Source organism: Fringilla coelebs (assembly GCF_963513975.1).
Source record: "Fringilla coelebs genome assembly, chromosome: 22".
In the NCBI taxonomy this organism is placed as follows: domain Eukaryota; kingdom Metazoa; phylum Chordata; class Aves; order Passeriformes; family Fringillidae; genus Fringilla; species Fringilla coelebs.
Window position 1 is genome coordinate 4,983,950 of NC_140048.1, and position 12,337 is coordinate 4,996,286.

A 12,337-nucleotide genomic window follows, 5' to 3' on the forward strand; every position below is an offset into this window, starting at 1 on the left:
GCCCCTGCTCCAGTGTTATGATTTGTGATGGTGTTCACAGGGGTCCCAGGATGAGGGGAGAGAAAAGAATCTTGATTCCATGTTTCAGAAGGCTTGATTCATTATTTTATTATATATTTTATATTAAAGCTATAGTAAAAGAATAGAAGGAGGGATTTCATCAGAAGGCTGGCTGAGAATAGAAAAGGAATCAATAACAAACATTTGTGACTGAGACAGTCTGGACAGCTGGACTGTGCTTGGCCATTAATTAGAAACAACCCCATGAGACCAATCCCAGCTCCACCTGTTGCATCCCACAGCAGCAGATAATCATTGTTTGCATTTTGTTCCTGAGGCCTCTCAGCTTCTCAGGAGGAAAATCCCTAAGGAAAGGATTTTTCATCAAACATGTCTGTGACAATATTTCCTTTGGGAAACTGGTAACCTGGGAACAGCTTCCTCCCATGGCTGCCATGGACTCTGCTGCCTCATTCCAGCTGGTGTCCCCCCTCTTTGCAGCTTTGTGCAGGCAGATGGGAAGGCTCAGCCCCATCCTGTGAGTGCTTTCCTGACAGACACTGTCACAGCAAGCAGCACCAGCAGCAAGCACCAAACACCACCGGGTATGTTCCCTGACACCCTCCATGCCACAGGCAATCCTGTCTCCGGCCAGGGAATTGTCCCAGCAGGTCCCTCCTCCCCTGAATGGGGTCCCAAGGAGGCGGTGGGACAGGAGCATGGAGCTGCACAGCTCACAGGGAAGGGGACTGGGCTGGGGCAGGAGGGCTGGGAGATCTCTCAAAGCATTCTGGAGATGCTGTTGAGAGGAGCTTCCTCTCTTTCTCCTTCAGGGAACCTTCCCAACCAGCTCCTTCTTTGTTCTCACCTTCCTCCAGGTCGGGTGCACGATGTGAAAGAGACGGGGAGAGAAAAGAAGAAGGCTGATGGAGGAGGGCAGAGAGGGAGGTGAGAGCCTGGGAGAGCTGGGGAGCTCCATGCTCCTGTTGATGATTCCCTGACTCCTGGCACCCAGGCTGGGCCCTCCCAGGGGACTCCCCTGTCATGGAAAGAGAGACCCACTGGATTCTTTGGGTCTTCAGGTTCTTGTTTATTGTTATCTTATCTCAAGTTTTGCACGCTGTCCACACCAGGCTCAGCGCACTTGAAAAGCAACTCAGAAATGGCCAACAGTCTCTTGGTACAAGGGCTTTTCAGACTAAACTATCCAATTGAGAGCTGACACCCAGATTATTTTCCCTTTTACCCCAATGACTGATCCCACAGAGCTGCAGTGCAGACTTTTCTGCCCAATGACAAAATACCACCCAAACCCATGGAGAAGGAGGAAGAAGAAGCATGAAGAAGAAACCCAGGACAGCCCCCTGTGCCCTCCACCTTGCTCCCATCCACAACACCCTAAAAACCCCAAACTCTCAATTTCTCACCCAGTGATCCACCTGCACTGCTCTCTATAATCCATTTCACACTTTTGTGGATTCCAGTCTATCCTGAAGTCTGGGAAACTTTCTCCATGGATGAGGGTCAGAGTCAGTGCTGCCCTGGGGGTCAGGGCACCCCAGAGCAGACACAGAAATATTCTTGTGTGCTGGGTTTGCACACTCTGGACAGGTGTGAGGAGCTGTCACCTTTGGCCATGCTGCCTGTATTTATGGAGAGCAGCCAGGGACACATTCCCCACGCCTTGGCCCTTCCCAAGGCATGGCAAGAGGGCAGCAGTGCTTTGGAGAGCCTGGAAAAAACACCAGGGAAGAGGCTCTCTCTGTTCTCAGACAAAACACTTGTGTGGGTGTTTGCAGCTTGCTGCCTCCAGCTGAGAACTCTGTGAAGAAGGGCAGAGCCACCAAGGAGATGGAAGAGCCCAGGGCTGGGCTGGCAGCTCCCACCACGCAGGGGAAAGGTGCCCAGGTACGTGATGTGGATGGATGGCTTGCTGCAGGGAGGCTGCTGGGAGGATCCCTTTGGATCTTGGGAGGATCCCTTTGGATCTGTCCATTCTGGGGTGTCTTTTGGGCCCCACATTCAGTCCTAGGAAGGACTTCACCCTTCTGTGCTGTGCTGCCAGGAATCTTTCTCTGAACAGAACCTCTGTGGTGGCCAGACTCCTTCAGGAAGCAGAGGGTCACTGCCAAGAGCTCTGGGGGAGAGAGGAGGGGTCCAAACTGTCCCTTGGGTGGTGGGCTGGAGGATGGGACTCCTATTGCTGCCAAAATGTCTGAGCTGCCTTCCCTTTGCTCCATGGACAGCCCCCAGCCCTGGCAGAGCAGAGGGGTCTGAAGAAGGCAGCTGCATTCTCTCCTGGAGGACTTGAGAGGCTCAGGAAGGAGAGAGCGGCTGCTGTGGCAGGAGTGGCCGCTGCTTTGTCCCCAGAGGGGACACAGGAGGAGAAGGCACCATCCCCTCGCAGGAGAACCCTACAGCCAAGGTGGGAGTGTGGCAGTCAGCCTGGGAGGGACCCCTGTGGGGCCAAGGGAGTGCAGCCCTGAGCCCTGGGCAGGGTTTGGCCCCTTGGACACCCCCTGACACCCCCTGGTCCCGGTGTCCCTCCTGCTGAAGGGGCCCAGGGGACACAGCAGGATCCAGGCAGGGACTGAGAGGGGAACTGTCCCTGCCTTGCAGGACCCCACGAGCCAAGCAGGTCCTGCTCAACCTGAAGCCCTACAAAGTGTCCAGGGAGCAGTGCCTGAAGGCCCTGCAGATCAACCAGCTGCGGAAATGGTCCCAGGACAACTCCCTGGGTGAGCAGGGCTGGGGGCATCCCCTCTGTGGGCATTGCTGGGCAGCACATCCCTCCCCTGGGCAGCACTGCCTGTGCCACCAGCTGGGGGGGGGGTCCTGGAGCTGTCCCTGAGCCAGCCAGCCCCAGGTGACAGCCCCAGGTGACAGCCCCAGTGACAGCCCCAGTGACAGCCCCAGGCAGGACGAGGCACAGGGGACACAGGGGGGTTTTTCCTCTGCTCTCTGGCCTGGCCTCTCCCAGGTCTTGGGCAGGTGGGGCTGGGTTAGCAGGGCAGGGGTGTCTGCAGAACCTGCAGGAGCAGACCTGGTGAGCACAAGGTCTCTGTCCTCCTCCCTGCACCTCCTGAATCCTCAACAGCTGATGGATCCAACCTGACCCTGGTGAAGAAGCTGACGGTCCACGAGAAGACCAGACCAGCACTGTGACATGGGGACAGCCACATGGCACCGTGGAACAAGGAATAAAGACCTCCAAAGCCATCTCCCTGGAGTGTGAATGGCTGCCCCACACCAGGGATGGAGCCCCTGGCTGGGACAACAGCGTTTGGTGACCCAGCTGGGACTGGGGCACGTGGACAGCTCCAGGCACAGAGCCCCAGGGCAGGCGAGGTTGGAAGGGACCCCAGGGGCTCATCTGCTCTAGCAGGGCCACCCCAGAGCACGTGGTACAGGATTGTGCCTGGATGGGTCAGGAATATCCCCAGGGAGGGACCCTCCACCCTCTGCTCCATCTCTGCACAGCAAATCCTGCCTCATGTCCAGCTGGAATTCCCTGGGCATCCATTCCTGCCCGTCCCCTTGGTGCCATCACTGGGCTCCTGGAGCTGCAGGCAGGGACAAGCAGGGATGAGGAGATTAATGCAACTTGCAGCCCGTGAATATTGGGGCCTTTGTTTGCTAAAATGTACAAATAACACAAAGCTTCACTGGGGGGGAGCCAACATCCCTGGGAACCACCCAGGTCCTGCAGGGCACACACTGCAGTGCAGAGACAGAGGGGCCTCACCTCGGGGTGGGAACTGGCTCAGCACAGCAGGGAAAGAGCCTGGGACTGGGGCAAGCATCCTCCCTGTGCCCCCAGCTGAACAGTCCCTGCTCCCCCCGAGCCTGGTGGGGCAGCTGGAGCTCCACGAGCCCGGGGAGGAGTGGGGCTGGATGTGGGGTGGGGTGGGGTGGTGACCCCAGCCAGACCTGCCCTGTGACACTGGGGAGCAAAGGGGCACAGCACAACCACAACACCCTCCCCTCTAGGCTGGAATAATTCAGATTTCTGCCCTGTGACACTGGGGAGCAAAGGGGCACAGCAAAGCCACAACAGCCTCCCCTCTAGGCTGGAATAATTCAGATTTCTGCCCTGTGACACTGGGGAGCAAAGGGGCCCAGCAAAGCCACAACAGCCTCCCCTCTAGGCTGGAATAATTCAGATTTCATGGGCGGATTGCTCGGGGCGTTGGGAGTTGGGTGGATGGCAGCACACAGGGGTGGGGAAGGGCCTTGATGGAGCTCAGAGACAAAGGGGGATCCCTTGGGATGGATCCACACTGGGAGCAGGGCTTTGTGGTGTCTCTGTCACAGCACAGTGGGGTCCAGGGCATCCTCAGAGCACTGGGAGATGCCCTGAGCTGAGCAGTGCAGGTGTGGTACCCCTGGGAGACAGGATGCAATGCAGGGGGGATGGTAAAGGATTTTAAAATCATAGAAAAATTCAGGCAGTTAGAAAGAAAGCTGGGCTTAGTAGGCCCTGGGAAATGTTAAAGGTATGTTAGGCCTTGTGTTTGCTAGATCATGTGATAAATGATATAACTGTTAGATGTGATTAGATACAATTATTGTTTAAAGAATCATGAGAAACCATGTTAGGGGTTAGAGGGGGATCATGAGAAATCCATGCTTGGATGAAATCCATGTATACAATAGAACAATGTCAGTTTAAAAATTAATATGTAAGTTACATTATGATAGAATATAAAACATGCTCATCCCAAACCTGTGGTGGGTCAGATGTGGCTCTGTGCACCCCTGACACCCAGAGCTCTCCAATAAAAGCACCTGCAATAATCAGTCTGTGATTGTGTGTTCCTGAGCACTGGCAGGGGTACCTGGGCAGGTTCCAGAACAGCCCCATGGGACCCCCAGGAACACCAAGGTGGCCAAAGACAAGGTCCTGAACGTGGGCTGTGCTAACTTCAGTGTCAACTTGTTGGGGAAGATGACACAGCAAAGCCTTATAAACATGATTGCCTGGCAAAAGATTTTGAGAATATGGAAACTGTAAGTGAGATAGAAATGAAAGCAAGATTTGAGATGCCTCAGTTACTGAACACCTGGAAAATAATGGTGTGGCTGGCTGAAGGCAATCCCCTTTGGATGGAACAACACCCTCTGCTTGCAGGCAGCTCCAAGGGGCAGAGCAGACCCTGCTGGCTGGGCAGAAGGGGCACAAAGAGGAGTTTTTGGGGTTTAAAATGGAACACAGCATGGCAATGTAATGATTCTTACAGCCTGTATGTAAATGCTGTAGGATTTGTGTATTGTACCAGATTGGTTAGTGAAAATTAGAATATTCAGCACAGAAGATTTATGGTATTGTAAGGGGAACTTTGCTCTCTTTTACTCTCTCTCTTACCCTCTTCACTCTTCCTTGCTCTCCCATCCTCTTTCCCCTCTCTTTACCTCTCCCAGCCCTGCTCCAGCTGTGCTGCCATCTCCCAGCAGGGCCCTGCCCTGGCCCTTTGCAGTGACCCCAAATTCCTGCCCTGGCTCCAGGGATCCCTGCTCTCCCTCCATCCCCATCCCTCCCACCCCAGCTCACCTGTAGGACCTGGAGAGATTCCCCAGGACCCCCTGCCCAGCGTGGCCCCATCCTCTGGAGGTGTCTCCTGCCAGCAGGGCAGGGTGTGCTCCAGCCCTGTGTCCCTGAGCAGGGCAGGACCCTGGGACCCCTCCCTCACTGGGCACACAACCCCTGACCACAGCTCAGGTGCCTCTGCTGGCTCAGTGCTCTCCAAATTTGCCTCTCTGGGCTCTCTCCAGGGCTGGGTTTGATAATCTTGTCCATTTTCAATCTCCACAATTCTCTGGTTCTCTCAGTGCCTCCTTAATCTGTTGTTTAGTTTCCACCCAGCTGTACTCAGGGCTTGACAATTTGAGGGTAAACCAGGTTTTGGAGAAGAAAATGGTTGTAAAAATTCCCAAGCATGTGGGAAATGAAAAATTCTCAGAGGAGATTTTTGCTCTGCCCTTTGCTGTTCCACCCTTGACCCACATTAAAGTGATTAAGGCAGAGAGGTCTGAGCTGCTGTGGGCCAGGGCAGCAGAAAGCAGAGAAATCATTGCAGGAAAGGAAAGAGGCTTGTTTTGTTGGAATAAAGATCTTTGTTTTGTTGGAATAAAGATCATTGCTTTGTTGGAATAAAGATCATTCCAGTTCAAGTTTTGTGTATGTAGGCAGGTGGGGAGGAGAGAGGCAAAGTCTTTCAGCTGACACTCTGCACTGTCAGCTCAGCTTCAATTCCACAGTGATTCTGGGTCCTGCTGAATCAGAAAAGTCCCATTCCCTCCCTCCAAGCCCCCTGATCTGGCTGCTTTGGCTTCTGGAATTTCACACAAAACAGGAAGATGATTTCCACTGTAACTTGAACAATAATTTGGGTTACAGCAAGAACTGGAGCCTCTGGGGCATAAAACCCTGCTGAGCCTGAGGAAGGTGCTCAGAGGGTGCCTATTGCCCTCTCCTGTTCTGCTGGGATCAGGAGCTTTGTTCTCCTGGTGTGCTCAGCTCTCTCCAAAGCCCTGGCAGGAGTGGGATCACAAAGGACAGGAGCAGGGAAATGGCCTTGATGTGTTTGGGAATGCCCCACAGACAAAGGAAGGAATGATGAATCTGACTCCATGTTCTCAGAAGGCTGATTTATTATTTTATGATGCTATATTATATTAAAGAATACTAAACTATACTAAAGAATACAGAAAGGATACTTACAGAAGGCTAAAAGGATAATAATGAAAACTTGGGACTCTTTTCAGAGTCTTGACACAGTTTGGCCCCAATTGGCCAAAGAGTGAAAACAACTCACAGCAGAACCCAATGGAACAATCACCTGTGGGTGAACAATCCCCAAACACATTCCACATGAGCAAAACACAGGAGAAGCAAATCAGATACTTATTGTTTTCCTTTTTCTCTGAGGCTTCTCAGCAGAAAAATCCAAAGCAAAGGGATTTTTCCAGAAAATGTGAATGCCACATGGCCTCAAGTTGTGCCAGGGGAGCTTTAGGTTGGATGTTGGGAAAATCTCTCTGTGGAAAGGGGGGTCAGGCACTGAAAGGGGCTGCCCAGGCCAGTGGTGAAGTCACCATCCCTGGAAATGTTCAAAGAAGGGGTGGATGTGGCATTTGGGGACAAGGTTAATGGTGAGCAGCCTGGACTGGTGGCTGGACTCAACAATCTTAGAGGGCTTCACAGAATCAGAAAGTTTAGGCTGGAAAACCCCTTTAAGATTATTAAATCCAACTGTTCCTCCAGCACAGAGAGATCCACCTTGTCCCCTGGTGTCACATCCACAATCTTGGAGGGCTTCTCCAACTTTAACAATTCCATGATCCTGTGATTACACTCCTCATTCCTGGCACTCCCAGGACAGAAAACTGACTGGAACAGTTTTTTTCTATTTTCTTCCACACTTCTTTTTTTCCTCCCAGTTCTGCAGAAAGTGGCCAGAATTCTGGGCAGCTTCAGGTGTTTCCTGAGCTCAGCCCCCACCGTTTATTTATTTATTGCACTTTGCAATGCTTTGCCTGCCTGTGTCAGGGCCAGCACCTCAAAGTGGGAGCGACTCATAAAGGGCAGGATGTGCCTGGGTGTGACTGACCAGCTGAGCAGATAACTGAGAGTCCCCTCAGGCTTTATGACATGGCCATAGAAAATCTGGATTAATGGATTACCAGCACCATGCTGCAGGAAGTCTTTATAAACCCTGACTGCTGGGCAGTCACAGCTCAGGAGAAGAGGGGAAGCCTGAGAGACACAAAAAGGGCCAAAAGCAGAGGAAATAAAATCTGTGCAGTCCAGGGGAGGCTTGGCTTTGCAGGCACCATGAAAAGCTTTCTTTCCTGGGCAGTCCTGGCAGTCCTTGTCCTGGTGCACATCTCCCAGGCAGTCTATGTTCAGGTGAGTTTTTTCTCTTTCATTTGTCATTATTACAAGTTCAACAAAGTGATGATGTTTTTTTAAACTTCTGGTTGCAGCAGGAATCTTGAGCTGAATTAACGGATCTGAATTTTTGCTTTGAATTTTTGCTCTGCCTTGATTTCCACCTGTATCTCCCCATGCTCTGGGTTTTCCTTCTGTAAAACCCTTCAGGTATCACCAAAATGCTGCTGCTGTTTTATTCACCTTCCCTGCTCTGGAATCCCCCAGGGACTGAGGTGTTCCACGCCCAGAATTTCCTCCTAGACCTAAAGCCACGTGCAGTGAAGGTGCTGACTTGAGAGAGTGATGCCAACAAGGTGTGAACCCAGGAGGAATTGTCTTGTGCCACCTGGTTCTGGGCAGGAAGTTCTCTGTGGAAATGATCTGTGAGTTTATGGGCTGGAGCCTGTAACAAAAGGGCAAAGAAGAGCTGAGCTGGATCCAATTCAATATGAACAGGCAGAGAAGTGATTAAAGGAGCCTCTGTGGAATCTTCCAAGTCCAGAGCACCCATGGCTGATGCTCCATGTATCAAACTCCTGGTTTGAAAAGGAAGTTTTTTGAGTTTCTTTGGGAGTTTTTGGAGTGTCAAACCATGACACCCCATACAAGGCGGAAGGGGTGAGGGTGTCCTTTGGATGACAAAGAAATCCAGAGGTTGCAGGTTTAACCTATTGTTTCTCTCAAACCATTCTTCAACATTTACAGTCTCCAGAGTGTTTTCCTACCCAGTGAAAAACATCCCCCTTTTCCACTTGTGGCCATAAAAAAATATTTATAAATGAGAATGGCTGCTTCTGGGTTATGTAAGAGAGAAGGAAGTGCATGTCTGGAGTTTGAGCTGGAGTTCTCCTCTCATTAATCATTAAATCTGTGTTTTACCCACTGTCCTTGCAGTGAACTCTGAGTGCTCTGCACTCCTTTCATCTTGAGGTCTGACTGATTCTTTGATTCTTCACTGCACAAAGTTGCCTTGCACTCTTCTTCCCTGAAATTGGTCCTGAGATTCCCTTTCCTTGTCCCAGAGTACATCAAATTTACCCCTCTCTAACACATCTTTCTTACTTGAGGTGGTTTTGTCTCTGTTTTGCTGTTCCTTTGTTCTTTTCTGTCCCCAGGACCTGCAGGTGTCAGGGTTTCTCCCCAGTTCCTGGTTTCTCTGAAACTGTGCCTGTGGAAATCCAAACTTCTTTCAGTTCTGTGGGATTTGCTGCTCCTCAGTCGTGTGACCAACAGCTGAATCTGCAGCTGCCTTCACAGGAAAAGGGAATTTTTCATGGGCTGATCACAGAATCAGAAAGTTGTTTAGGTTGGAAAATCCCTTTAGGATTGTTAAATCCAATTGTTCCTCCAGCACAGAGAGATCCACCTTGTCCCCTGGTGTCACATCCACATGTTTTGGGAGCACTTCCAGGGATGGTGACTCCACCACTCCCATGGGCTGCTGATGCCAGTGCCTGATTAACTTTTATAGATCATTAAGATTAGAAAAGATCTCCAAGATCCTTGAGGTCAACTGATAAATGACCCTGAGTGAGATCATAAACTGATTGCAAGAGAAGAGATTTTGATGTAGTAAATCCACATCCAAAGTCTGTCTGGTTGGGTTTTATAAACCTGGAACACCAAAATAATGAGACACTGTAAAAAACCCCCAAAACCCCAGCCAGAATCAAATCCCTTCCCCACTCATCTCACACCCTTCCCCACTGCACTCACAGGGATGTGGAATTCTGATATTTGGTCTTGTGCTGTATCAGAGTCCCTGCATTTCATTTCTTTGGGTGAGGAGCTTTTACAGACTCCCAGGATGGTTTGGGTTGGAAGGGACATTAAATTTCATCTCATCCCAAACCCTGCCATGGGGTTGGAACATCCCACATCACCTTACTGACTCCCTGTTGGCCATGAAACCACGTTAAAACAGCAGATTTAAGTCAGTTTGAAAATGCTTATTTGTTTTCTAGGCTGAACTCTGATTATCTGCAGATGGGTACAGCCTTTGTGCACTTGGTTAAACAGCTGCAGCACCTGCAGCTTAAATTTATGAGCTCAAAAAGGGGAAATCTCTTGAGACTGAGGGAATGACCCTAAACTGATGAGCAGGGAGAAGCAATTAAAACATAGAGTAATTTCTCAGTCCTGTCCCAGCTTCCTTAAGTTTCTGGTGTGAACTTTGAGTCAGAAGTGTTGTATTTATGCTTCCAAAAACTTGTTTTTCACAGATTGTTTGAGCAAGTTTTAAGTGGGCCCAGGGGGGGATTGTTGGGCATTGCAGGGCCAGGAGCTGGAGCCATTGATCCCTGTGGGTCCCTTCCAGGAAAAGAGGTTCTGTGGTTCTAAATTAATGGAAACTTTCCACAATGCCTTGGGGTGAAGGGTTTAATCCCTCAGCAATGTGGGGTGTGGAAGAGGAGCTGCTTTTGTCAGGTCTCACCCTGGCAGCTCACAGCCAACCCTTGACATTTCCACTGCTGTGTTAGGAGAAACAGGGAACCAAATAAATCCCAATTTCTCCCCATTGCAGCCAGGATTTTATAGATCTGTCACACATCCCTGGAGGTGCTGGATGGAGCTGGGAGCAGCCAGGTTTAGTGAGAGGTGTCCCTGCCCATGGCAGGGGGGGAATGAGAAGAGCTTTAAGGTCCCTTCCAACCCACTCCAGGATTCTGTGATATTTCCCAGCTCTCTCTTTTTAGGCTGAAGATTCCCAGCCTGGATTTTCCTATCCCAGATTTTATGGGTCTGTCTCATGGGGGTGAGCCAGGACTGAATTTTCCCTCTGCCCACTGCCTTCATTCAGGTTTTATCTTGGCTTTCTTTCAACACCATCTCTTCCCTCTGCTGGACTTTTTGGGAGAGCTCTTGGTTGAAATGGAATGGATTTGCAAAAGGCCTGGCTTCCTGACACTTCTTTTTCACAGGATGGAGACTTGAAATTCCCCCTGGAGTCCGTGAAGAAGCTGAAGGAGCTCATGGATGGCAGCAGGCACGTCAACCCTCGCATGATGGTGCCCATGGCCAGCCATTCCCCCTGCCAGGACAAACACCTCCCTGAGGAGTTCAGGCCAGTGTGCAAGAGGGAAGATGCACCCATGATTTTCAGGAGGCTGAGTATGTCCTTCATGTTTTGTGGTTTTAGTTTTTACCACGATTTTCAACCTTAAACATCCCAACAGCAGGAGGCAAAGCCAGGGGATGCTTCTGTGTCCCTCCCAGGGCAGCTGGGGGGGTTTGTGCTGCCTTTGTGCTGCCCTTGCTCCTGCAAAGGTTGGGCTCCATGAGCCACCTGAGGAAAATTCCTGAGCTGAGCTGTTCCCTGGGCACATCCCAGTGCTGTGACCAGGGAAAAATTCGTCCAAAACCTCATCCCATCCCACCCCTGCCATGGCAGGGACACCTCCCACTATCCCAGGCTGCTCCCAGCCCTGTCCAGCCTGGCCTTGGGCACTGCCAGGGATCCAGGGGCACCCTGTGCCAGGCCTGCCCACCCTCCCAGGGAGGATTTTCCTCCCAATATCTCATCTAAATTTACCCTTCTCTAGCTCAAGCCATTCCTCCTTGTCCAAAGTCCCTCTGCCATGAGCTGCTGCTGCAGTGTTTTCTTTTTTAAGTTATTCTGTTGCAGTTATCTATGCAGTACAAGGGACAATTCAGGATAAAATGCTGCCCCATCCTGTTGCCCTCTTGTTTCCTCATGTTCCCACAGCTTCCCAAGGAATCCAGGTTTGCTTTCATCCCTTCAGTCAGATTTTAGCACGAGCTGATTTTACTTAGAGCAGTTCTGCCTACAAGGACCTTTCAAATGATGAAGCAGGAATGCAAAGCAGTCTCCAAATGCTTTGGCAGGTGGCTCTGCCCTCCTGGCACCCAACTGAAAATCCCCTTTTTCCTGGACAGGCCTGGCTGCTCAGGATGACCTGTGTGAGATCTGTGCCAACGCTGCCTGTGCTGGCTGCTTCTGAGAAGGTGGGAAACACACCCAAGTCCAGCTGGGAAGTCTGTGCATTCCTGTGGCAAGATCATGAGCTTTCACCAATCAATATTCCTGGGCTCCATCTCCCACTGCAGCCCAGCTGCAGCTGCAGCTCCTGGGGATGCTCCTGCAGTCCTGCAGCACCTGGATTCAGGTGCCACCAGCAGAGCAGATCTGCCAGAGGGAGGCTGGGATGCCTCTGAGAGGCTCCAGGGCTGCAGGAGTTGGGTGACACTGGAATGGAAATGCCCTGGGTTCCATTTCCCACTGTTTTGCCTGGGTTTGAACACACTGGGTGAAACTCAGCATCCCCTGCAGAGTTTTCATGGCTAATATTGAATGTCCAATAAGTGGTGTCTAATCATTAATACCTGCCTGTGATTTGGCCTCCCCTACTCACAGCACCACTGGGTTATTCCCTTTCTCAGCCC

At 51.1% G+C, this 12,337-nt stretch overlaps 1 protein-coding gene across 1 annotated transcript; it reads left to right on the plus strand.

Annotated features, from left to right (window-relative positions):
* Positions 1-7,834: 7,834 nt before the first annotated feature.
* LOC311162079 (guanylin-like) lies at positions 7,835-11,895 on the plus strand (the record flags this gene model as incomplete). Its single annotated transcript, XM_084220213.1, has 3 exons — positions 7,835-7,909; positions 10,855-11,044; positions 11,831-11,895. The coding sequence occupies 3 exons, from the start codon at positions 7,835-7,837 to the stop codon at positions 11,893-11,895; spliced, it is 330 nt and encodes a 109-aa protein (XP_084076339.1).
* Positions 11,896-12,337: the final 442 nt, after the last annotated feature.